This window comes from Sciurus vulgaris, assembly GCF_902686455.1.
Source record: "Sciurus vulgaris genome assembly, chromosome: 2".
NCBI lineage: Eukaryota > Metazoa > Chordata > Mammalia > Rodentia > Sciuridae > Sciurus > Sciurus vulgaris.
In genome coordinates, this window is record NC_136462.1 from 148,673,687 (window position 1) to 148,699,192 (window position 25,506).

At 48.2% G+C, this 25,506-nt stretch overlaps 2 protein-coding genes and 1 long non-coding RNA gene across 25 annotated transcripts in view; 1 reads left to right on the forward strand and 2 right to left on the reverse strand.

Moving 5' to 3' along the window:
• The window catches only part of RCCD1 (RCC1 domain containing 1), a 35,470-nt gene extending 26,985 nt beyond the window's left edge, over positions 1–8,485 (reverse strand). For 4 of the 20 annotated variants that reach the window (XR_013761543.1, XR_013761544.1, XR_013761547.1 and 1 more), the window contains exons 1-8: positions 7,663–8,330; positions 7,289–7,517; positions 6,603–6,993; positions 6,400–6,521; positions 4,840–4,938; positions 4,309–4,473; positions 3,704–3,733; positions 2,900–3,176 (exon numbers count right to left, since the gene is read on the reverse strand). Coding sequence is in view for 9 of the 20 variants with exons in the window: in XM_079125496.1 (XP_078981622.1) it covers positions 2,905–3,176; positions 3,704–3,733; positions 4,309–4,473; positions 4,840–4,938; positions 6,400–6,521; positions 6,603–6,993; positions 7,289–7,517; positions 7,663–7,668 (1,314 nt within the window). In the remaining 11 variants the exon portion in view is untranslated. The other 16 variants (XR_013761545.1, XR_013761546.1, XR_013761551.1 and 13 more) reach the window with 13 other exon arrangements.
• Positions 8,486–9,108: 623 nt separating this feature from the next.
• UNC45A (unc-45 myosin chaperone A) lies at positions 9,109–23,736 on the reverse strand. 2 transcript variants are annotated; one of them, XM_079125399.1, is made up of 20 exons: positions 23,590–23,736; positions 23,208–23,369; positions 22,919–22,955; positions 22,446–22,621; positions 19,847–19,939; positions 19,076–19,243; positions 16,900–17,068; positions 16,375–16,545; positions 15,304–15,475; positions 14,360–14,660; positions 13,398–13,492; positions 13,011–13,152; positions 12,525–12,665; positions 12,251–12,378; positions 11,974–12,040; positions 11,387–11,500; positions 11,036–11,151; positions 10,131–10,248; positions 9,867–10,022; positions 9,109–9,738 (listed from the first exon to the last, which is right to left on the reverse strand). In XM_079125399.1, the coding sequence occupies exons 1-20, from the start codon at positions 23,593–23,595 to the stop codon at positions 9,481–9,483; spliced, it is 2,790 nt and encodes a 929-aa protein (XP_078981525.1). In that variant the 5' UTR covers positions 23,596–23,736; the 3' UTR covers positions 9,109–9,480. The 2 variants fall into 2 exon arrangements, with proteins under 2 accessions (XP_078981525.1, XP_078981524.1); XM_079125398.1 differs by having other exon boundaries at positions 23,545–23,695.
• LOC306652907 lies at positions 10,255–16,366 on the forward strand. Of its 3 annotated transcripts, none has more exons than XR_013761572.1 (3): positions 10,255–10,567; positions 11,610–11,728; positions 15,950–16,366. It is a non-coding gene; the product is annotated as an uncharacterized lncRNA (long non-coding RNA). The 3 variants fall into 3 exon arrangements; XR_013761573.1 differs by lacking the exon at positions 15,950–16,366 and adding an exon at positions 12,984–13,085; XR_013761574.1 differs by lacking the exon at positions 15,950–16,366 and adding an exon at positions 12,877–13,003.
• Positions 23,737–25,506: the final 1,770 nt, after the last annotated feature.

A 25,506-nucleotide genomic window follows, 5' to 3' on the forward strand; every position in this document is an offset into this window, starting at 1 on the left:
CTTTACCTACCCTAAACATCACTACTGCACTTCCCAAAGCACTATTATTTATTCTTACTATCTGCATGCGCCAGTACTACTACTGTCAATACATTAAATGGTTCTCGAAAGCTTACAGTGTGGACTTGGTCTGTAGGTGTAAGCCATGCTGTTAGTTATACTTGTCCTGTTTTTAAAATATAAATATATTCTTAAAAATAAATTAAAATGTGTATAGTTACCTTTCAAAAAGATACTGTGGTGTTTTTCTTGATTTATTTTCCCCCAAGCCCATTTGATTGATTTGGCCTATGGAAAACAAAAGATCAAAGAGATGTACAGAAATTTTTTTTACTTAGGACTTTTGTTGTTTTGTGTCCTTTTTTGGGGGGGTTGGGGGTGGAGGGGGATACTAGGGATTGAACCCAGGGGTGCTCTTCCACTCAACTATGTCCTCAGACCTTTCCATTTTTTTGTTTTGATAGGACCTTGTTAAGCTGCCCAAGCTAGCCTGGAACTTGAGATCCTCCTGCCTCAGCCTCATAAGCCATTGTACCTGGCTTTTGTGCATTTCTAAATTATGAATCTCTTACACTTTCTCAAAGACCTTTTTTCCTAGCTCCAACAACAGGTATTAGGAAACTTCCTGATTCATTGTCACTTGTTTATTAACGGGAATAGCTTTTATAAAAGTGAGCTTTATGAGCTGGGGAGGGTGGTGCACACACCTGTAATCCTAGCTATTTGGGAGACTGAGGTTAAGACTGCAAAGTTTGAGGCCAGCCTCAGCAATTTGGCAAGAGCCTGTCTCAAGAAGGGCTGGGGATATAGTTTGGTGACAAACACCCGAGTTCAGTCCCCAGTACAAAAAAAAAAGCTTTGGGGTATGACTGACATAACTGCATGGAGTGAAAGTGCACACTTTGATATATTTTGATAGAGTGCACATCTTGAAATCATCACCCTAAAGTTTCTTCCTTAGAATTCTTCCCTTCTATCTTAACCCAATACCAACTGCTAATTTGCTTTCTGATGCTATAAAATATGTTCCTGTTTGATCTAGTTCTTTCAGTATTTGTTATTTTGAGATTCATTCATGTTTCTTGTATCCACAGTTCATTCCCTTCTGCTGCTGAGCAATATTCCTGATATGTGGTATATACAAGTTTGTTCACATTTGTTTTATGTGTATATATTTTCATTCACCTTTGGGGTTTGCTCCAGTTTTGGACTGTTAAAATGAAACACTTCTTCAACACTTAGTTATTTACAACTCTGCCTTAACCTTCAATTCTTGCTTGCATGGAACTTGAAGGCTATCCAGAGAGCTTAGTATTTCCACAGGCTTTTCTGAGCATGTATCTAGCCGTGGCCTGTGTTCTAGCCTTCTCAATGTGAGAGCTTTTAAAAACCTTTCCTCAGTGTATCTCCTTTGCTGACCTCTTCATCTCCAGGTGTTATAGTATGTTTATTGCTTGTGCCAACTATTTGTCCCTTGTCCCAGACTGCTGCAGCCAATACTTGTGCTTTAAAGAGTTTCAAAATGAGATCATGATTGTTATACTCCATGTATGTATGATTTGTCAAAATACACTCTACTGTCATATATCCAAAAAAGAACAAATTTTAAAAAATAGAAAAAAATTAAAAATATATAAATAAAGACTTTAAGATAAAACCACCCAGCTCTGGGAACAGAGTCTGATAAAACAAAAGCAAGCCCCATTCCAATTCTTCAGATAAGTTAGAACCCACAACCACAATTCTTTGAAAAAAGACAATAAAACTTACTAGTTGGTTTTGTGAGGGATGAACCCAGAGTTTCCTACTTTACCACTTTCAGTGATGTTCCACTTCTAAATGTTTCTGTACTTTAAAAGCAGCTTCAAGACATACAAAGCTAAAACTGATGGAACTGAAAAGAAATGGACAAATCCACACAACACCCCTCTACCAAAAATATAGAATAGGCAAAAATTAGCAAAGCTAGAAGAACTGAACACTACCCTTCCACCAATCAGCCAGACCTACCTGCAGAGAACACCAACCAAAAACTATAAGGAACATTCATCAAAAGAGTCAAACAAATCATAACAAATTTGTCTTGAAAACTGAAATGAATGAAATAAAATGTTCCTGACCATAATGGAATTACACTATAATAAAATTTCTTAGGAAATATCCACATACTTAGAAATTAAAGCAAAATCTCAAGGGAAATCAGATCATTTTGAATTGAACAAAAATGAAAATACAACATTGATGGGGAAGTGAGTGGCAAAAATGACCTCTAGTCGTTTCCGGTCTTGGCTGTACATCAGAATCACCTGGGCGAGAGTGGTGGTGCACATCTACAATCCCTGTGACTCAGGAGGCTGAGACAGGAGGATCACAAGTTTGAGGCCAGCAAAGGCAACTTAGCAAGACCCTGTCTCAAAGGGGTGGTAGTGTAGCTCAGTGGTAGAGTACTTGCCTAGAGTGTATAAGATCCTGAGTTCAGTCCCCAGGGCTACCCAAAAAAAAAACCCAAAAACACCTGGGATGGAGTGGGAGAACTTCAAAATCCATGTGTGTCTATGTCCCACATCCAGAGGTTCTGATTTCATCATCTGCGACATTGGTTTGGGTATCAAAGTTTATAATGTTCTCTCTCCAAGTGTTTCTGTAGTGCAACAAAATTGAGGCCCCTGCTCTAAGGTGAAGGCTCAGTGCTGTGATGGGACAGGGCAAATGCAGGGACATTAGGTGCTGGTGATGGTTTTCCCTGACCTGAAAGGAAGTTTGTTCTTTTTTTCTCCTCACTTCCCAAAAGGGAGTTTCACAAATGTTAGCTTTATAATTTTCTAACATATACATGCTTTTTGTCCCCTTTTCTATATTTTATAATTTAAGAAATATATACACACACATACATACATACACACGTCAGCTCTTTTCTTTTTCCACAGCATACACATATGTGTTCCAGGGCCCACAGGTGACAGTCTTTACTTGGAGTTGTTTCTCTACAAAGTATTCCACACGGCAGGGCTGATCCACGCTGGTGCCATCCTTGTGGCCAAGCTGTCCATATTTACCTGAAGTGAGATGAGCCTCTTTGCCATCCTCTCCAATAGGCCTTGCTTCTTTTCCATCCAGCCCATGGATGGCAGCCAGGAGGGGGTGGGGTTTACACCCACCCCCGGCTGGTGCCTGCTCTGTGAATCCAGGAGACTTGGAACCAGAAAGCCTCCAGGGTCCCAAAAGACCAGGGGGAACCAGCCACTCCAGGCAAGAGGTTCCTCCAAGGTTCCTTGCTACCTACACCAAAATGTTCAGCACAGATTTCCATCCTATCAATTTTCTACCCAGTGCCAGAACAACACAAACGTGTTTTATAAATGCTGGTTAAACACTCCCTTGCATGTATGCTTAAAATTGCAGCTACTAGGGAAGCTGATGCAGTAGGATTTCAAGTTCAAGGCTAGCCTTGGCAACATAGCAGAAAGGAAGATGGGTAGTCCTGATGTCATCTCCTATTTCTCTTCTGGTTGTGGACATTATCTGGAGTGTGCCTAGATCTGTTTGGACCCCAGGAAGGGAGCACACAGCTTTTTAGTTCTGCACCTCCAGTGATCAGGTGGAGACCCCTGCTTCTAGTCTGTGTGGTTTTGGCACCCATTCTGTATTCCCAGGCCTTTCCCATGCTCGGTTTAAGGGTCACAAAAACAATCCTTGTACTTACCCCAGCCCCAGGTGTACAGCTCTCCTGTTCCTGAAACCAGAAGACAACATTCTTCTATTCTCTGGCAAGACATTTGTCTAGCCTGGCCTGGCACAGCCCATAACCAGCATGTCACAATCCTCACCGTATGTGTGGTGTGGAACAGCATATTCTCTATTTACAACTGTCTAATCAAATTTAGTTTCATAAAGGATCTAGTGGAAAAGTTTATCTTCCTATATGTGAACTGAGTGGTTTGCTTCTTGCAGCTACTGAGATCAGGACGCTGGATGGGGCAGTACATATGTGGAGGATGAAGAACATCAGCCTTGTCCAGAAAGAATCTTCTGGGCCTGACAGGCTGGGATGCTACCCTTAAAGCTATTCGGGGGTGGAAGCTCAATTAAATAAGTAACCATGTCAAAGATGCCTTAAGATAATACTCTTTATTGAGCATGCAACTCAGTGGTAGAGTGCTCTTACCATGTGCAAGGGCCTAAGTTCCAGCCCCAGCCCCGTCCCCCCAATAGTTTTTAAGTTGACCATTCCCTTTTCTGCAGCTCTAGCTAGAACAGGTGGAGTGCCTTTTCACTCCATTCTGGAAAAGCCCGCCCAGCCGCACTCACGTGTCACTACAGCAGTGTGCCGGGATCCACAGCTGGCTTTGATTACATCTGAGCCCAGGGGAAGATCCAACAGAGCTGGGAAGGGCTGTATAGCTACGAAGGGAGCGGAGGCTCCATCCTCAGCCCTAGCTGTTCTATTCACTTCAGAACCATCTCCATTCAGTCCTGTGGTTTTGGAATGTTTATACTGATAATTATTAATACTACTGAATATTAAGCTCAACCTATTCACGCATTATCTCATTACTACAACAATCTACAAAGCACATTATTCTCTGGCTTTAAAGCTGATGTTCCCACCCTTACACTCACAGGAAGTGTTGGAGTTGACAGGCTTGTGGGTGTGCAGTGCCAAGACTGGCATCAGCCTTGCTAATGCTCCCTAGTAAGGGACTCGAAATCCTGTGGTATATTCTTGGGTGACAAGGATGTCAGGTTTTTGACCACTGTAGCTCTTCAGCCAGCATACAGCCAGGAGTAAGAAATGATAGCAATATTCTGGGGAATACGGAAAGTCATGTTGATCCTCACCTTCCTCTGTAAAAGTCTTCTTGTCCTCTGCCAGGCTCCTCGCAGGCAAGGCCAGTTGCCCTGATTCATTCCAGCCCCAGATATAAATATCCCCTATTTCTGAAAGAGATCAAAGGGACCCATTAAATAGACCATGAACCCCTGTTCATCAATCCAAACTTCCCTAACCCTCCTGTCAACTTCTGAGGACAACTAAAGCCTGTTCTGCCCAAGTGGCAAACCAGGCAAAGGTGACCTCAGGCTCTGGTAGGTTCTCTGCTCCTTAATGCATTCTGGTTACCCTTCCCTTAAATTAAAACCCTTGCTGGATTTTCTCTATTTTCATTTTTTCCTTATGTTGTTAAGTCAATCCCCCCACACACCCAAACACACCATGGTAACCCTGGAATTTCCCCAGCATCTCCCTTTCAAACCCAATGAGGCAGCCTGTACCCCTTTTCAACCCCACCTGCCACTGGTCCTGTTGCTTCTTGCCGCTCCCACCTTCCTTGCCTCCTCCACCACTGCTGCTCTAACACCACCATGTTGAAGCAATGGCCCTAATGCTAAAAGTTCACTAACAATGGTAGCTTTTATAAGGTACTTAATCTGTGCTGGTGTTTTATGTACTTTTCAAATATAATCTTTTAATTCTCACAGTAACCTATAAGGATTATATGACAATATCCCCATTTTAAACAATATCACCACTTTTCTTCAGGAAACAGAGGTTAAGTACTAGGACCAAGATCATAGGGGCAGAGTGATGATTTGCAGGCCTAGTTTGATGCCTCCATGCTTCAACCTGTTCTCCAAACTTAAGCACTCCAATTCCTTCTGGGCCTTAAGTGTGAGGCCTACCAACTGGCTGTTTCCAGCCCTCTATTCTATGCCCTCCAGCCCAGAGGTTCTTCTGCCTGACGGCCAAACCAGGTCCATTACGTCAGAACAGGGGGAGAACAAAGGCACTCGTAATTGAAAAAGCTCCAGTGGTGTAAGTAGCAGCCAGACTGAGAGCCTTAGATACAGAGATCACCTGCTGCCAGCCACACCCTCTGTGTGCCCTCCAAGAGCCTAGGAAGTAGCTGCCTCTGGATCACCCATCATGGTTTTGGACTCAACATATCCAAAGTGAACCTCCTTATCTGGCTGTAGGTCACCATCACAGAGTCACACCCACCAACCTTATCCTCCCTGTGGGCATCTCAGTGTCCACCATGCCAAACATCATAGCCACCTAGGCAACTTCAGTCTTTTCTCTGTTCTCCTTGGCTGAGCCCTCATCCCTTCATGTTCTCTTGTGTAGAAAGGTATTTCAGAAAGTTGACCCCTGGCCCCTTGGAGGTGGATGGGAGGGATAGTGAGAACAGTAACAGAACCAGGAAATAACTGAATTGGTCCAGGTGAGAGGGCAGTGGTAGAGGCAGACTGACACGGGTCAGTCACCAATGAGTGGGTTAACTGAAGTGGGATGAGTTTGAAAGGAGGCCTGGAGAGTCTACCCCCCAAAACTGGAAGAGGAGAAGGAAGGTGTAAAAAGATCAAGAGCTAGTCCAGAGAAGTACTCGGTCACTCCCTTACCGCTCACACAGAGAGAATGCCAGCCACCAGCAGCCACCTCGGCCATGGGTAGGCCCTGCAACGCCTCCAAAAGTCTTGGCTCCAGCTCTGCCTCCAGTGTCCCGTGGCCCAGCTGTCCGTGCCTGAGGAAGGGAAACCCTAGTCAGGGCAGATTTAGGGGCCCCTCCTCTGGCTTGTCCTAATCGCATTCAGCTGGTCCTCACCTGCCTCCGCCCCAAGAGAACACCTGGCCGGCAGCGCACAGCAACAACACGTGCTCCGCGCCCAGCTCTAGCCGGCGTGCCCGCAGCTCTGGGGCCAAGGGCCGGCAGAAGGGTGGCTGCGGACTCACGTAGGCGCAGGCGCAAGGCAGCAGGGGCAGCGATCCAGTGCCAGGCTCATCTCGCGCTTTGTCTTCCACCTCAGACTCCAACGCCAGCTTCTGGGTCCAAAGGGGCTCCCTGCGCAGCGCCGAATCAGGCGCCCAGGCCTGCAGCTCAGTCCCAGAATCCGTCCGGGAGCGAATCAGCATGAGGAGTCCCTCCGAAGCCCAAGCATCCCTGCAGTCGTCCGCCACGCCACTAGTGGAGCCAGACAGCTCCACTCGACCTGCACCTGTGCGGGCAGAGTGGGATGGGGCATATATCAAGGACCCCAACCTAGAGTGTGGGGAAGCGGGGTCTAGACAGGGGTAGGGTGTCAGAATGGATGGCGAGGGATGTTCCCGGGAGGGAACGGGGCGAGAATGGGAGCTCTACCCTGGGGTGGCCTGAACGGTGGGGCATAGTTTGCCTGGGGCGGGGCTGGAATCAGGGTTGAGAGTCTCACGGGTCACGAAGGCGGTGTAGCTCCAGCTTGCGCTCACGCGACATATGTCGATACCCGCCTGCAGGGGCTCAGGGCTGCGCACCTGGCGCCCTCGCCCGGAGCCCGGCGCCTGTCCGAAGCCACAGAAACCGAAGCCGAACCAAGCCCCGGGTCGCTCTCCGGCCATGCCCGGCAGCGCCCTCTGCTGGCTGCCACCCGGCTGGGGTCGCAGGGACCCAGGGATAGAGCTGGAACCTAAGGAGCTTCTTGCAGATAAGCCACTGGTGCGACACCGCGAGTCTCTGGCCTCCCAGGAGCTGGAGTCGCCTTATCTATAAAAAGGGATGGGAAAAATACTATCCTGGCTACAGGGGAAGAGGGCTGAGCACAAGTCCCACCAACTGCAGTACTGCAGTGTCCTCAACAGAACGAGGGAGTACAGCGTTTGAGGCAAGTTACCCACAGATTCCGGCTCACCCACATGTGCCTCCGCAGCCAACCGATGTTCTTAACTTGAATTCCAAATCCATTTCTTCAGTTGTACAAAAGTGGGTGAGACGGGAGATGTCTGTATCTACCCCTCAGAATTATAATGAATGCAATTAAAGGCTTCGGTGCTGGCAGTGTTGGCTTATTAAGTTCAGTTCTTAGAGTTAACAAAAATGACCAATGGGATGTCTTATTGTTTTTCAGAAACCTGTCTAGACACAATTTCCACTGGACCACATCTACTCATTTATTCGATCAACCGGCCTCTACTGCGCCGGCGAAGTTAGACTGCCCGCAAAGAGCTCACGCTGAAGTGGGGAGACAGTCTGGTGGTTCCAACAGCAATGCCTTTTTCTCCACACGGGAAGGTGGGCTTGATCGAAATTTTGGAAGTATTTTCAATGCGCCCGATCTCGTCTGAAATCAGCTCCCGGGTTCCTGCCCACAGCTGTCCACTCCCAACCCGAGGGACCTCTGACCTTGATCCCGGCCCTGTGCCCTTCACCCCTCAGGCAAGTCCTTTCCCGAGGTAGTTCCACTGGGGAGAGGAACTTTGAAGACGAGCGTGCCTGGCGGGCCATTGGCTGCAGCAGCCTTCCTGGGGCCAATCGCCGGCGAGCGCGGTGACGTCACTGCTTGGGAAGCGGAGGCCCCGGGTACGTGCTCACCTCCCAGGGGTCGCTTCCGTTCGGCTGTAGACCTGTGCTGAACTAATTCAAGCCGGCTTGGAAGTGGGCCTGAAACCTCCGGTAGGCACGGACACCCGAGGGGCTGCGGGGCTCGGATTAGAACCACCGAGGGAAGGCTCATTAAGAGTCTAGAGAAAGAGCGAAGAGCTGTTTTCTTCCGGCTGGGACTGCAATAGCTCGCTACTGGACATGCGTAGGACTCACGAACAAAAAGGAAGCGGACGTAACAGGCGGCTCTGCTTTTACTTTCCACTGATTGGCCTGGGCCCTGTCATTCACGCCTCCGAGCTTTACGAGCCGGAAGTCTGGTTTAGGCTCTGAGAGAAGGTCGGGCCCTGGAAGTTGAAAAGCCCCAGACCCGCACCTTTCTTCCAACCAGGCTCAACTACAGAAGAGACTGGTTTTTTGCAGGAGTGAACACACACACCAACCCCAAATCCCAAGAGCTGTTTGACTGGAGGTCACTGAGAATTTTGACAGAAATATTAAGGGCAAACATATGGGAGTCTGTATCCTAAAACCATTTATTTCCAGGAAACTGGATCGTTTCTATTGACTGGCGACCTGGTCTTACCCCTTCTCTCTCTCCAGCAGGATTAAAAGGGAACTCAGTGGACCCTGGAGTGGTAAATCTATCAGATTCCTTCTATAAAGGTGGTTCTCTTGCTGCTACAGAACTCTGCTGTACACGCCATGCCCAGCTCCCGCCCACAACAATCCTCCCTTCCCAGAAATAGGGCACACATTTGAGTACAATACACTTTATTAGAGGGGCAGGCCTGCTAACAGACTTAGATGATGCTCACAGCTGAAGAGGCTGCTGATGTGCCCTTCCTGATGACCAGAATCCACAGGCAGAGCTGTAATGCACCTTCCCCATACCCAGCTCTCTACAGTAGTAAAGAAGTAGAGCCCCTGTAAGGCTGGAGTCAGTGCCGGCAAAGCAGGGCTGTGTGACTGGTTGTGATCCATAACTCAAGAGAGGAGGTCAAAGGGCAGCTGTGGAGGAGAGGCAAGAGTGTTCAGTGTTCCAGTGCCCATCAGCCAAAGCAGCTTCTGTCCTCACTCTCAGTGCAACAGGTAGTGTGTGCATGAGCCGTGGGTCAAGGGCAGCCCCTCACTTTTTATCCTGGTTGGGTTGGATAAGCCCATATTCCACTGATTTCCCTAGGCAGGCTGCAGCAGCCCGAGTAATAGGGTCTTCCTCGCCCTTAGCCAGGACTGACAGGATCTCTAGCACCTCACTTTCCATCAGGGTGCTGGCAATCTCCCTAGAGGCCTCCACCATATTCAACACCACCACAACACCCCGGTGCTGCAGTTCCTGGTTGGGACTCAGAAGCAGGGCCTGTAGGATCTCCAGCCAATGTGTGGTCTGCAAGAAATAGGGCAGGTTTGACCATACAGCAACAGGCCCAATCCTAGTGAACACACCTACACTCTAGAACATCCCCCACCATCATGAGGGTCCACCCATCCTCCCCCGCTGAGAACAGCACTGACCACTTGGGGGATGCGGCTGCAGAGCGAAGGTCGCATTGAGGTGAGCATGGCCAGGCCTCCAGCAGCTGCCCGCCGTAACAATTCATCATCTTCTCCACTGTATAGCACCAGCAGCTTGAGCCGGTCATTGCCCTGGGCTTCAAAGAGGTCCTGCACCTGTGGCCAGATGGGGGAAGAGGAGCATGTCATCTAGGTGCAAAGCCCATCCAGGGTACAGGGCCAACTGCATCTCTGCATGACATGACAACTTGGACCAACCCTCACCTCCTTGCTCATGGCCAAGTTACATATGCACTCTGTGGCTGCCCGGCGGATCATCTCATGCTCCTCAAACATGTAACCCTCGATCATGGGCACAGCTTTCTCCTTTAGGATCTTCTGTCTGAACACAGAGGTGGAACAGTCAGCATCAACAGGGCTTCTACAACCACCTCCCAGCCAACAGACACATCCCTTGAGCCAGGGATTTCCCTTCAGGATATCTATTGACCCTGCTGTACCAGATGTGAACTGCAGTTGTTTTTACCCTTCTGACTAGGCCTACGAAATAGCATAAGACTGTGGAAAATGCTCAAAAGTAGGAGGTAGGAGACCAGAATGGTGGTAATACCAGTGCTAACCCCTGACATGTAAGCACTTAACCTGTTCAGCTGTTTGGATTATTTTACTTACTCCTCACTACAACCCCACTGTGCAAGCAGGTATGATTATCTTTATGTTTTATAGAAGAGGAAACTGGGACTGGGAAACTGGTGAGTAATGTGCTGAAGGTCACAATTAGTATTAATGGCAAATACATACTGGGCACGCTGCTGGGGGCCAAGACGCCTATGTACTAATTACTTTTACATGTATTTTCTCATTTAATTCTTCTCACCATTACTTCATGAGCCAGATACTATAATCATCCCACTCACAAAAAGGGAACCTGAGATACAGCAGTTAAGTAACTTGCTTGAAGTTACACACTGGCAATTAATGAAGTCAGGATTTGAACCCAGGCAGTCTCCAGAGCCTGCAATGTTCTCACCCAATGCCTTGTTGCCTCTCTCGGCCTGTCTCCTTATCTGCATGATACAGAGGAGTCACTATGAGGCTCCAATAAGCCAATGATTGACTGTAATCTACTAGGGATAATCCAAATCCTGATGACCCACACAGTCTCTTACCGGAGCCTCTCACTGATCCCCGCCAGGTTTGTTAGGGCCATGAGTGCCTCGAAGTTCTGCAGTCCTGAGCAGTTGAGGTGCAACAGGGAGACAAGGGGCCGGACCACTTCGTAGATCTGTGATATGCACCCTACTGGTCAGGGCTACTTGCTGCAGCCCCTGCTAATCCCACCAACCCCATAGCAAGGAGGAGTCTACCCTCCAAGAGATTGCTGCTAAGGTTTCCCCCCACCTTAGGACTTAGCAAAGCTACTACCATCTGTTGGTCCCAAGGAGTAGCCCTGGTCAGAGGTCATCAGGGCCCAGTGAGGGGTGGAGGAGAAGTCAGGATGGTGGCAAGAAGACACTCACCCGCTCACCAGGAAAGGTCATCTCTGGGTTGGAGGTGATGGTGAGCTTGGCGAGAGCCTGGGCTGCCTTTGTCTGCCCTGTGTCAGTGCCCTCCAGGGCCAGCGGGAGCAGAGCCTATAGGAACAAGCCCATCAGTGGCCCAGGACATGCCTGGGAATGCAAATCAAACCATCAGGCCCCAAAGCCCTGACTGTGCCCCCCACCCTACTCCTTTTCTCCCCAGGCTTGACAACACTCCCTGCTCAGATGCTATTCACCTGAGGTCTCTCATTGAGTTACCCAAACTCTTGCTGAAGCACCTGTTAAGAGTTAGACATTGTGCTGGGCCCTGGGGCCATGGAAGTAAGTGAGAAAAGGGAAAGGGAAAGGGAGGTGAACTCAGGACCTTAATGGACACAAAATGCTGAGGGACTCTGAGGAACCCACCCACATCAGTATCATTCACTCTGTAGGAAGCCATTCCTGCTGGTCACTAATAATGTCCTTCCATGCCATATCCAACTCTGATATCTGGCATGACAACTAATGAGTCATGTTTTATAAAGCAAAAGGCTCAGCATCAGGAAGAAATATGTAAACCAGCTTACCTTGCCTCCCCCCTGAGCAACCACGGTGCCTCGGTCCTCCACCTCTTCCACCAAAGCCAGAAAGACCCTGTGGGGAGAAGGCAGTAGTGGGTGGAGAGGTCTGGGGTTCTGACAGGCAGATACTCTATTCTTGGGCTCAACAAAGAAAGGCAGGCAAGTGGTGGCCCTTGCTCCAAGAGGCCCACAGTCCCAGGACCTCTTCCACCTGTGGTCACACTAGCAGCCCAATGAGGTCTAAGAGTTGGGAGAGGTCTCACCCCAACCCAAGGCATCTCACCTGGAGAGCAGCTCTCTGCAGGAATTAGTCAGCACCGGGCTCTCGGTCTTCACCATACATGTCATGGCTGACACCACACCTGCTGCCAGCAGCTTCTTCACCCGAGCCCTCACAAAGCTTGGTTTGTCCTGGAGAAGGATATAGCTTAGGAGGGGCCTTGGCTGACCAGACAGGGAAAGGGAGCCCTTCTCACAGCAGAAATTGATGAACATGGAAACAGCCAGCTGGTCTCAACAACAAAGAAACCCCAAGCCTCTTCTAGTGTACTCCTTACCTTAGGGTGCTGCTCAGGCACGTGTTGCTTAGCATATTTGGCTAGCTCCACCATCTTGGGGTCAGGCTCCTCATAGTCATAGCTGTTGGTGCAGTTCACCAGTGCTGAAGCCACTGCAAAGAGCACCGACCTCTCCTCGGACTGCCAGGAACAGAGGAAGGTTCAGCTGGCCAGTCCAGGACAGAGTGGTGAATGCTGCAGTTCCAGGGCCCAATTCCACCCTCAGCTGTTCCACCTGGACATCAGGGTGAATCTGGGAACCTCCCAAGACCCCAGACTTAGGGAGCTTACAAACTTGACCTCCCCAACTCCTCCAAAAAGCTCATCTTTCCTGACACTGCTGTGTGCCCAGGCCACATAGGTACTCAGGCTGCCAGCTCTTGCTCCCTGGAGTTACAATATCACTTCTAAGACCTGCCGAGAAAGCCTGACAAACTGTATACTAAGTGGTGTCCCCAGGGTGACAGCAGGAACCCACAGAGCTACCTTGCTGAGCTGGAACAGAGCCTTCAGAGCAGCCTCATCCTCCACAAACTCTTCTTTTACATCAGCATCAAAGGTAAGGTAAGCCAGGCCCTCCACCGCCCAGCGCCGAGTGCCTGCATCAATCTGGTCATTGCATAGCCACCTGGGGACATGCAGGGGAGTGAATGACCATCTGAATTGGGGAGTTGGAAAGACTATATTAGGATAAAGAAAAGTCAGGGGCTTAGGCTTCCTGTCAACATGCAGAAACAGTTAATGTGCCATAATCCAGAAGAGTCTGCCTAGGGGAGAGAAGTCCCTTCCTGGGACAAGGAGCCCTCCACCCAGATTCCCCCTGACCCCCCAAGCTCTGACAGGTGTGGAGCCACAGAACACCACACAACTCACTTTCGACACTGCTTGGCCAGCTTCAGAGTGGAGCCTTCAGCAAATTGCTTCATGCTAAAGTCAGTCCCTCCAGCTGAGCCAAGCTTGCAGAGTCCCTGGAAAAAGAAGATGCGACACATTACCTGGACCCTGGGATGGAGACAGGAGCTGACCTCCTTCATGCCTGGTTTGTGTTTCCTACCAAATCCTCTGCTGCGGCTCTCGAAGTCAGATACACAAATCAGTGCCCTCCCCACCAGGCTACCACCTCAGCATGAGGCAATATGATCACCTGTTGAGGTGGCCACATGACATAGTCTGGTAAAGACTGGCTTCCTGGGCCCCACACCTTCCCAATCTACACTGAGAATTGTTCTGTTCCATTCCAAGTCATACAATAAACCTCTTTTTAAGTGGAGCTAAGATGTATGTGGGGAAAAGATAGGTGCTTTAGCATAGCCTTATGGGACGCAGAAATCCAAGAGTAAGTGACCCAAGGAGAAAGGACAGTTTCCACAAGTCCATAGACACAGTAGGTTCATGGAAGGCTATCCAATGCCCAAACCACCAGCTCCTGAGGATACTGCCTGATTTCGGCAAACCCAGCCTTTCCACACAGCCTTTCTCACTAGCAAGGGGGACAGTATGTGACACCGTACATCCCCAACTCTCCTTTTTGTATCTGATTTGACAGTGATGGGAGGAACCAGGCCCAGGCCCTACACATAATTTCACCTAGAGGGTGCTAAGACTGCAAATGAGACCCCAGCCAGGTCAGCACCCCTGCTCAGCTGCCTCCATGCCCAACCTCAGTTTGCCCATCTTTTTTTTTTTTTTTTCCTTTTAGTTGTCAATGAATATTTTATTTTTTATTTTATTTTATTTATTTATATGTGGTGCTGAGTATTGAACCCAGGGCTTCACACATGCCAGGCAAGCGCTCTACCACTGAGCCACAACTCCAGCTAGCTTGCCCATCTTACCACCAGTGCCCGGATGCGGATGCTATCCTTCTCACTACGCTTATACAGGTCCTTTAGCAGTGAGACACCATTGGCAGTGATGAATGAGGCCCGCTTGGCCTTGCCGGCTGCATGGATCAGAGCCTCCACAGCCACCAGCTGCTCTTCTTCCTGCTCAGAGGCACACAGAGCAATCACACTCTCCATGACACCACTCAGCTCCAAAGCCCGGTTGCCAGCATCACATGGGCCCTGCAGGAGGCAGGACACTGTCTGGATGGCCCGCAGCTTCCCGGCCAGCCCTTGGCCCTCAAACCAGCTCCTGAGGGGAACAGAGTTGACACCTGTCACACCAAGGCACGCATAAAGGTACTCTCCTTCCCTCACTTCCCTTCCACTGGCCAGGCACCTGAACTACTTGGACAAAAAGCAAGAAAAACTGCCAAGGGGAAGACGAGGGCACTTTTACTAGGATTATGTTAGTCACCAATGATCTTTACCTACTTTCATTCAAGTCTTCCCTGACAATATACTACCTAACAAAAGTTACTGTCACTCACACCACCCTGCTTACTTCCTTTTTGTACTGAGATCATTCTGTTTATTTCATCATTTATCATCCATCATTTCCCCCCCAAACTGTAAGCTCTTTAAAGGGTAAGGACTGTCATGTTTCCCCTCTGTGTTGGAATGGATACACAGAAAGTGCCCAGGAAAGGCATGCACTCGATACATTTGTTGCATTATTGGAAAACAGTTGAGAAAGAAACTCCCAGATTAGGCCACTTTGGAACCAGAAGAAGGCCTGCACAGGGCACAGTGGCATGCACCTGTAGTCCCAGCTACTTGGGAGACTGAGGCAGGAAGTTCATTTGAGCCTAGAAGCTCAAGGTCAGCCTTCCCAAGGAAGTCAAAACTTTTGTGTTGGAACCCCTTGGAATGAGAAAGAGGGAAGACTCCCTTACTTGATGTAGTTTTCACAGAGTCGGTGGAAATTCTCCCTCTCAGCATCACACTTCAGGTCATCGAAGAGCTTGCTAAGGAGAATGGAAGCGCTCATGCGGCTGTTTGCTGTCACCGCAAGCTCCCCAGGAGGATCCTGCAAGGAGCCCCCCACCTCCAAGATCTTTTTCAGACCTGAAAAGACACCCCATTTAGAAAGTAGAACACTAGTTCCAACCCCTATGTAGGTACGTGGCTTTCCAGGAGACACACAGAAAAGCTGGACTACCTCCCTCTCATCTAAGAAGGTCACAGAGTTCAGACAGCCACATCAAGGCAGCCCACAGAACTTGGCTGGTGGTTACACAACCTCTAGGAGGCTGCTGTGGGTCAGAGAAGGACCTCAGAAGTGAGGTCTGCATGCCCGTCCTGCCATGGAACCAAATGCTCTGGGGTTTTGAAGTTCCTGCTCTATAAAACTAAGGGGGGAAAATAACACCCAGGCCTCAGAGGATCATTGTGATAACAAAAGAAGTGGAGTTGTGCAAAGGGACCTGGCAGAAGTGCTCAGCCAAGGCCTTTTCAAATCTTTTCTTATTTATCTTTTTTGAAAAAGAGAGGAGTAAACTGACATTAAAATTTGTGTTTTTTTTTTTTTTTTTTTCTCAGCCAGGTACAGTGGCATACAACTCAGTAATCTCAGTGACTCAGGAGGCTAAGACAGAAGGATCAAGGATTGAGGCCAGCCTCAGCAATATAGCAAGACTCTGTCTCAAAATAAAACATTTTTAAAAAGGGCTGGGGATGTGCTCAGTGGTAGAGTGCCCCTGAGTTCAGTCCCTAATACAAAACAAACAAAACCTTCAGGTAAAGAAAGAAAGAATCTAATCCTTCTGTTAACCTGCTCTTTCAGGCTGGGCGTTCATACGTTTGCACACATACAATCAAAGGGACTAACTTTGAGTTCCTAAGGGTACTACGCAGGCCAAGGATGTACTTTGATGTAGACACATGGCTGGATGTTTGCTACTTTTCTGATCACTCCTATGGATAAGCAGGCTTCAGCTACCCAAGCAAGTTTTTGTATCACCTACCTTGGTCAATGACCCAGAGAGTCAGGCTATTGTTGGGATCCTTAGGTGATTTCCGGGGCACCATTTTAATCAAGAGGGTCAGAGCATTGTCTCGGCCTTGGCCAGAGACCCCAATCTCAGTCAGTAGCTCTAAGAGGTTACTAATGAGGACCTTCAGTTCCCGGGCAGGATCTGGCAACAAGGACACATCAGTGATTAGCATGCACAAGGCCCTACGTTCCAATTGCAGCACAAAAAAAGAGGACATTAGTGGGATCCACAATGGCCCAGACTGGTCTTACATCTGAATTCCCCCAACAAGCCAAGGAGACACAGGGAAGGGGAACCTGCATGTAGGCTCAGGCCTGAACTCTAGCATTACGCTCAAGCACTTTGGCTACTTAGAATCTAGAGTAAAATACTGTCGCCAAGTCATATTCCTAAGCAACTTGCAGCTGCAAGTCTGGTCCCAAAAGAACTGGCCTCATTGGTTCAGCCCCATCCCTTCCACAATAACAACATCCAAAAGACTGCAGATCTCCTTACCCACAATGATGGCACCTTCTTTACCTCGGAAACCTTTTTTGATACCTTCTTTGAGGGCATCAAATATAACCTGCAGTAGGTGGCAGGCAGCCAGGGACACAGCCTGGTTTTCCACACCCAAGATGGAGACTACTCGCCGAGTTCCCAGCACACTCAGGGTTGCTACTGTCTGGAGTGGGAGAGAGGCAGATAGAAGCATCTGGTCATGAAGGGTAGCCACAGAGTTTCCTAATTCTCTGAGTTGGAAAGTGTGGTCAGAGGTGAGAAAACATTTAGGAGGAAGAACCAGCTCCAACAGAACACAAAGCAGGCCTGTCAGATGGTGTGACCTGGGATCATGCCAAGAAAATTGCATTTGAAAGGCTTCCTAAAGAAAACATTCCAGGGACTGGGGTTATGGCTCAGTGGTAGAGCACTTGCCTAGCATGTGTGAGGCACTGGGTTCAATTCTCAGTGCTGCATATATAAGTAAATAAAATAAAGGTCCATCAAAAACAAATAAAAATATTAAAAAAAAAAAAAAAAAGAAAGAAAGAAAACATTCCAGCCAGGCATGGTGGTGCAGGACTGTAATCCCAGCGGCTGGGGAGGCTGTGACAGGAGGATCGAGAGTTCAAAGCCAGCCTCAGCAACTTAGTGAGGCCCTAAGAACTCAGTGAGACCCTGTCTTTATACAAAGACAGCTGGGGATGTGGCTCAGTGGTTGAGTGCCCCTGAGTTCAATCCCCAGTACCAAAAAAAAAAAAAAAATCATTCCAGGAGTCCCCTACCTCTGCTCTCCTTGGTCCAATCAGAAGACAAGAAACACTCTGGCCCTGGAGCAACTACTTTATCTCATGTTTCCCCAAGAAGGAGAAACATAAACTGGACAAAGCTACCTAAACCTCAGGCCCATAGCCACCTTATTCCTCCCCACCCCAGCCCTGAGGTCTGTCTATAGCAGGGGAATGTGAATATGTGTAAAATGAACCTGAAAGGCCTTTCTACCCTAATCCTCATCTGGAGAACCCCATGTGAGCCCATCCAGTTCATTGGCTCCTTCCAAAAACTGAGAGAAGAGAATTTACATGGTTTGACCATTCTTGGCCTTAGGAGGCCCAGAAAGAGAGCCCATATTTGGCCCAAAAAGACTTCATGGAGGGGCTGGGGATGTAGCTCAGTAGCAGAATGCTTGCCTAGCATGCACAAGGCCCTTTGAGTATTTCATAGTTCCACACCTGATTTAGGAGTTATAGTTTCCTCTAAAAATCAACCAAGGGTCAGGTCCCTGTCTCCTGGATCAAGCCAGCTCAAGAAAGAGCTGGGGGCTGGGGAGATAGCTCAGTTGGTAGAGTGCTTGCCTTGCAAGCACAAGGCCCTAAGTTCGATCCCCAGTACTGAAAAAAAAAAAAAAAAAAAAAAAAAGAAAGAAAGAAAGAGCTGGGAGTATGGACTTAGTCCAAGAGCAGGACTATTCCTGCTACACTGTCTGTGCAGTAACACCACAGTCCATGCTGAGAATCAGGTCAGGGTCAGGCAGTTTCTACATATTAAGTCACTGTCTCCATGATAAAAATGCTATGGGTGACATACCTGATCACATAACTCTTATGTGAGGACCCTTCTCCAGAAGAAAAGTCAATTTGATCTTTTTTTCTTTTTTTTTTTTTTTTAGGAGGGTAGGGGGTGGTTACTGGGGCTTGAACTCAGAGGCGTGCAATCACTGAGTTACATTCTCAGTCCTTTCTATTTTTTTACTGGCCTTGAACCTTCAATCCTTCTGCCTCAGCCTCCTGAACTGCTGGGATTAGAGACCTGTGCCACCATGCCTGGCTGCCAGTTTGATCTCTAAGGCACTTTTCTGGGCAACAAGCTTGCCTTTACAATATAGACACTAAATGAATCAGTGACCAGGTACCTCTGTGTGAGCTGGCTGCAAGAAAGCAATGCTTCATACTAATTAGTGAATTAGTATACTTCCTACTAATTCACATTGGTCTTTTAGGTACTATTTTTATTTTTCCCCTTAGTTATGTATCTCCTATCTCCTATACTCTGCCTCAAGTTCTTTTTGGAATAAGGTGAAGGGTGGAAGAATGGATGGAAGGGAGATAAATAGATAAGACTGTTGGATTGAGTGAGAGATAGACAGACAAACAGACTGAAGCAATAACTATAAACACTCTGCCCTACCTACCCGTGATTGATGCTCAGAGCAAATGCCAACCAGTGTACGCAGAGCTGCCAGCATGAGGTCAGTCTCTCCAGTGTCCAGCAGGCGCTGCAAAAGCTGAACCCCATTGCTCCGGAAAATCTTCTCAGCTCCAGCATCCTCTCGGGCCAGCACCACCAAGTTCTGAGAAGCCTGGGTCCAAGGAAGCACATTATAGGAGCTGGGGATGTAGCTCGGTGATAGAGGACTTGCCTAACATGCATAAGGCCCTAGGTTCATTTCTAGCACCACACACACACATGCACATGCAGACAAAAGAAACACATTATAACACTGACACTGTGTGTAGCATGGGACAGGCCAAGCAAAGGCCCTGAGCTCTGGACCTCACTACCTACACTTAGTAGCTGAGTGACACTGGCCATAAAATTAACCTCTCTAAGCTTCAGCTTCCTTCTAGGTAGAGGGAAAACCCTGCTTTATTGTTAGAGCAAATGGGATTCTTAGTCTTCAGCAGAGTCTGAAGGGCAGGGACATGCCTCAGTTATGTCCTAAGCTCCTGGAAGAAGACTGGCCAACGAGGCACTCTTGAACACTGGTTCCCTTTTCTTGATTCATACTATGATCCCAAGTCCTCAAAGCTACCATCTAGGACCCATAACATGAAAAGCAACATGCATCAGAACAGGCCAGCACAGGGGTTTCTGAGGCCAACCCCAGTGAAGAGGTAGGGGACTATAGATGGGCAACTCTAGGAGGAGTTCAGTCCCCATGGGCTCACTCAAGGCCCTATACCTTTTGCTTCTTCTCAGTGCCTTTTTCTTCTGGGTCCAACAGTATCCGAAACATCTGTTCCACTTTGGCATCTGTTGAGGACATGTATCGTACCTATGACAAACCAGTAAAGCACAGAAGAAATCACCTCTCTTGGCCAGAGACAGCACATTCCCTGCTAGTTCTCTCCAGCTCCTCCAAGGTCTGGCTCCTGTCTCTGGGGGGTACAGTGAGACTGTCTGGGCTCAGGACTAGCACCATGCTACCATGGGCAGGAAGAGACTTGCTGGGAAACTCTAAATTTCCTGAAGCCATTTTCCTCCCTGAACTAATTCCTGTTTGGGCAACAGCAGTAGCACCAATGCTAAAGGCAGTGATCTTTGGAAGGGGAGGTATCCTATGAGCCACAAGGAAACCCACTGACAGTGGTGCCATCTACGTTGAGAACTCATGGCACACTCAGCAAGGGAGCTGGAAGGTTGTAAGGCAGTTACTGACACATCTTTTGGCTCCAGAATTCTTTTTGATAGTTTTTTTTTTTTTTTAATCTGAATGAGCAAGACAATCCAAAGCCTATTTACCTACCTATTCCCTGGGGACTGGGCATAGATAGTGGCACAAACCCTACTTCTCCCCTTGCATCTATGGCAGACACAACTAATCGATCCTAGCACATTCCCTTGCTAGGCCCAGGAATCTGCTTCCTAATCCTTCCCTATATAGGACACTTATGGTCCTATATAGAGCAGTTGCCATCAAATAGACCCAGCAATGAAAGGAAAACTATTTATTTTCCCAGGTCTCAGAAATGTGTTTTCCATTGTATTATTTGCTTCTACTGTGTATTTTAACAACAAATTATCTGGTTTATTCAAACTTTGCTTACAGTTCATGATGGTCTTTGAATTCTTTTCCCTCAATTAGTTTAAAAATATGTGTACTAGGGGCTAGGGTCGTGGCTCAGTGGAAGAATGCTTGCCTACCATGTGTGAAGTACTGGGTTCGATCCTCAGCACCACATAAAAATAAATAAATAAAATAAAGGTACTGTGTCCATCTATTAAAAAAATTTTTTTTTAAATATATGTACTAGGATTGGGGTTGTGGCTCAGTGGTACAGCACTTGCCTAGCATGTGTGAGGCACTGGGTTTGATTCTCAGCACCGCATATAAATAAATGAATAAAATAAAGGTCTATTAACATCTAAAAGATACTTTAAATAATAAAAAAATAAATGAATAAAATAAAGATCCATGGACAACTAAAATATATCTTATAAAATTTTAAAAATTAAAAAAAAATATGTACTACAAAACAATGTCTTTATTAAAAGAATATTGACAGGCCAGGCACGGTGGCATACATCTGTAAACCCAGCAACTCAGGATGCTGAGGTAGGAGGATTGCAAGTTCAAGGGCCAGCCTTGGCAAGTTTGAGGCCAACCTCGGCAACTTAGCAAGACCCTGTCTCAAAATATAAAAGTCTAGAGATGTAGCTCAGTGGTAAAAGCACCCCTGAGTTCAATCCCTAGTACCACAATTAAAAAAAGAAAAAAAAAATACACACACACACACACACACACACACACACACGCTCACATACATATAGATACAGATGCATCAAAGTCTCCTTTGGAAAGCTCTCTCAATACCATTCCTTTCCTCAAAAGGTCACAATGTTATTATTCTGATGTGTATCTTTTAAAATATTATTAATTGTATTTGCATTGCATTTACTCAGGTGTACCCACAGGAAAAATAGTATTGTTTTGGGTGTGTATATGGGCGATCATTTTAACATAAACGATTTACTGTATATGTTATTAGACTGGGAATGTAACTCAGTGGCATAGCATTGCTTATTGTATATTTTGCCTTTTTCATTTGACAAGTATCAGATTTTCCCGTGTTTATATGTAGATTCGTCTATTCTGAGTAAGTACAATTTAAGAGTTTATAGTAATGACATGACCCAGTTTATTCAGTCATTCCCCTATTGCTGGGCACTTAAGTGAGCTCCAAGTTTTCCTTACTATCAACAAGGCTGAAATAAACATTTGCAAGCTTAACGTACACGTGAACGAGGTTTCTCTAGAGGAAACAGCAAGAAGTAAACATATTAGATCATAGGACATGTTCATTTAAAATTTTAATAGATATGCTACCATACTCTCCAAAGAAGTTGCACTAATTTATACCCCCTCCAACAGTCATGAAAGAGTCCATGACCCACAATCTGACCAGTGAAGTGTCTGCCTGGGTTTCCTTGAAAAGTATACAAAGTTTTATGTTTGCCAAACAGACCACAAACAAAAAAGTATCATGCCATTATTTTTGTGTGTGTGTTGTTCATTTTAAATTTTTTAAATCTTTTTTTTTTATTGTAAACAAATGGGATACATGTTGTTTCTCTGTTTGTACATGGCATAAAGGCATACCATTTGTGTAATCATTCATGCCATTATTTTAATTTGCTTTTCCCTAAACACTGGCATGGCTGAGCATCATTCTGTGCTCATTTGCCATCAGCAGCTCCTGTCCAGAGACCTGTGTCTACACCCTTGATCCAGACCACTTTATCATGGGGTCAATGCCCCAATCGCTCAGTCTTTCACATACCTTCTCCTGAATCTGCCCCCCAATGTTCCGCAGGGCTTCCTGGAAGACTTTGTTCTTGGGCTCTAGGCTCACACATCTCTGCAGGTCAAGGACAGCCTGGTCCAGGCGGCCCAGTTTCTCTAAGGCTTGGCTCCTCCGGTAAAGTGCTTTGACATCCCCACCGTCCTTTTCAATGGCTGAGCACAAACAGGAGCTCTGTCAGCACCCATGAGGCCACCGTCTCCAGGCAAGAGCAGGAGGGAAATATCTCCAGGGCCAGAGGAAGGTGGGGGGATGCGTGTGGGGCTTGGTACTTCAGCCTCAGAAAAGGTGAGGGTAGCTGCAGAAAAGGAAATGCCCAAGGGAGTGGGAAAGAAAGAAGGCAGATGTGTTTCAGGGTCCAAAGGAGAAGAAGGTAGATAGTGCAGTGCTCCCAGAGTCCTTGCCCACCAAAGAAGCCCCACAACTCCACATAAGGGCCCACATTCCCCTACCTTTAGATGCCTCCGTTTCTGCTTTATCATAATCTTCCTGTAAGAGAAAGATCAGGAGCCTGAGAGGGTGATCATCTCTCTTTCCAGGCACTAACCAGACAAAAAAGATACACTTGTTCTCCAGAGTCACCCGATCCCCCACCGCCCTGAGGCCCAAAGACATCTGGCAATCATGTGATGGCTGGGGAAATCGAATGCTCATCGAATGCTCAGTTCAAGTCCAAGCAGCAGTAAAGCTCGGCAAACAGGGCCCAGGTAGGCCAGGGAAAGAGCGGCAGGCTTCCCTCACCAGCTTGAGGTGGCAAGCAGCCAGATTCCGGTGCAGAATGGCCTGGTCCAGGGGCGTCGCGCCCAAATCTAAGGCTTGGGTATAGGCCGATAAGGCGCCCTCATAGTCTCCGCATTTGAACAGGTCGTTGCCCTCTTTGCGTAGCTGCTCCACTGAGCTGGCCTGTGGGGAATAGGGGTGGAAACGTCGGGGAGGGAGCTCAGAGCAGAACAAGCAAGCTGGGAGAGGAGAGCGGGTTCGGGGGCGAGTCCCATGAAGGAATAAGAATGGAAAAGAAGGCCAGGGCGTGGCCAGGGTACCTGCGAAGGGGAAATGACACGGGAGGATTACTACGCACCCCGGGGACGACGGGTCGGGGCTCAGGGGTCCCTAGGCCACTCACAGTCATCACGGAGCCGAAGTCCCAGGCCCGCGCAGGCGCAGTCTCTGGGGCGGAGGTGGCCCCGGGCTCTGGAAGCTGCCATGGGCTGACGCACACCAGCTCTGAGTCAGAGGTGGTGTCAGAGGGGGGCGGGGCCAAGGAGAGCACGCCTGGGCAGGGGCAGGGGCGGGGCGCTGGGGTGGGAGGTTCGGCCCCGCCAGCCCGCGCACCTACTTTTTTAACTCCGGGACCTGCAGGGGGCGCGCAGCGGAGGAGCTCGGGGAGACCCGAGGCGGCTACGGCTCCGGCCAGCGCCCCGGCCCCGACTGCTGCAAAAGTGCACGAGGTCTGCGGTCATCAGGGCCACGAGCAGCAGGCTGTAGAGACCCAGGGCTAGGAGGGCACCCGGGCCCCTGTGGGAGAGGGGAGAGTATCAGGATAGCGGCTCTCGCTGCAGCCGTGCGTTACAGACTCCTGAGTTTGGAGAAAGCGCGGGCCCCACTCCCTGAACAAATACAGATATACACACACGTATTTGGCAGAGGTACATTTTGGAGTGCAGAGATAGCCTGAAGCCATCCATGGGCAGATTCAGAATTAAAACCTTCTACTACATTGCGTGTAACACATGAATTACAGAGATCCTTTCCGCTTTGGCCTTGCCCCCACCCACTCCGCCCCACAACGCAAGCAATGGCTCCCGGTTGCCCGCTTTCACCGCCCCCTAAACGTTTCCTTCACAGAGTTACTTGTAATCATGATTTACGTGATTTTCGGTTTGCTGTCTGGCCCTCTACTGGTCTGAAACTCACAAGCCTCCCACCCCAGAATTTAGGAACAAACTTGCAGACATCGAAACACCCGGTTCCAAAGGTTCTGGGACTGCAGTTCTCACCTAAGGATGGGTGGCGGAGGAAGAGCCGACAGGTTGACTTGGTATAGGGCCTCAAATTCTTCCCGGGTGCAGCAGTAGCCCCCTGCAGCCTGCAGGTGGCAGCAGTAGGCTTCCTCGGGAGTATCAGAGAGTCGAGGACAGAAGAAACCAGGGTAGCGGCGGCCATCAGCCTCCTGGGTGGTCTGGCACAAGTTGGGATAGTGGGCCAGTGCTGAAGAGAGAGGCAAGGGGTCTGGAAACAGGCAAGAGGGATCTGTCGAAACCCCGTTCCACAATTTCCAGAAAGTAAAAGGGATCATCCCCTACCAGAACAGAAGGTTTCTTCTTCCCCTCCTCCCCAACTCAGCAAATAGCCCACACCACCTGCAGGGGATGGGAGAGTGTTGTACCTGAGAGAGAGGTCGACTTGGCAAAGGTCATCCAACTGAAGAGCAGCAGCAGCCCCACCAACAGGCCTGTCATCAAGGGGCCTGGCCTCCTTTTCTGGAAGCCCATGAGAAGTCACCTCCACCTCAGGCTTAATCCTAGGAACCCTATCATCTTTCTCTCTAAGCCATGGCTGCAAAAAGTAAAGAATTAAAAATCAAAGAGATGGGGATGTAGCTCGGAGGTAGAATGCTTACCTAGTATGAGCAAGGCCCTGGGTTCAATACCCAGTACTTAAAAAAAAAAAAAAAATTGGTTTTTGGAAGATGAGTGGCCACATGCCTATAATCCCAGTTACTTGGGAGACTGAGGCAAGGAGGATAGAAAGTTCAAGGTCAACTTGGGCAACTAGCAAGACCCTGTCTCAATATTTAAAACCAACAGAAAGAAAGGCCTGGGATTTAGCTCAGTGATAGAGCACTTGCCTAACATGAGCGAAACCCTGGGTTCAATCCCTAGTACTGCAAAAATAAATAAATATAAAAGCACCAAGACCCTTAGGCATCATTAACACAAACCTAAAGCTCCTCTACTGCAGACTTCTAGAGAGATGAAAGCCACTCAGTTTTTATCTTCCGCTGGAAAAAGTCATGCCTGTGCTTCCAAACTGCCTAAGA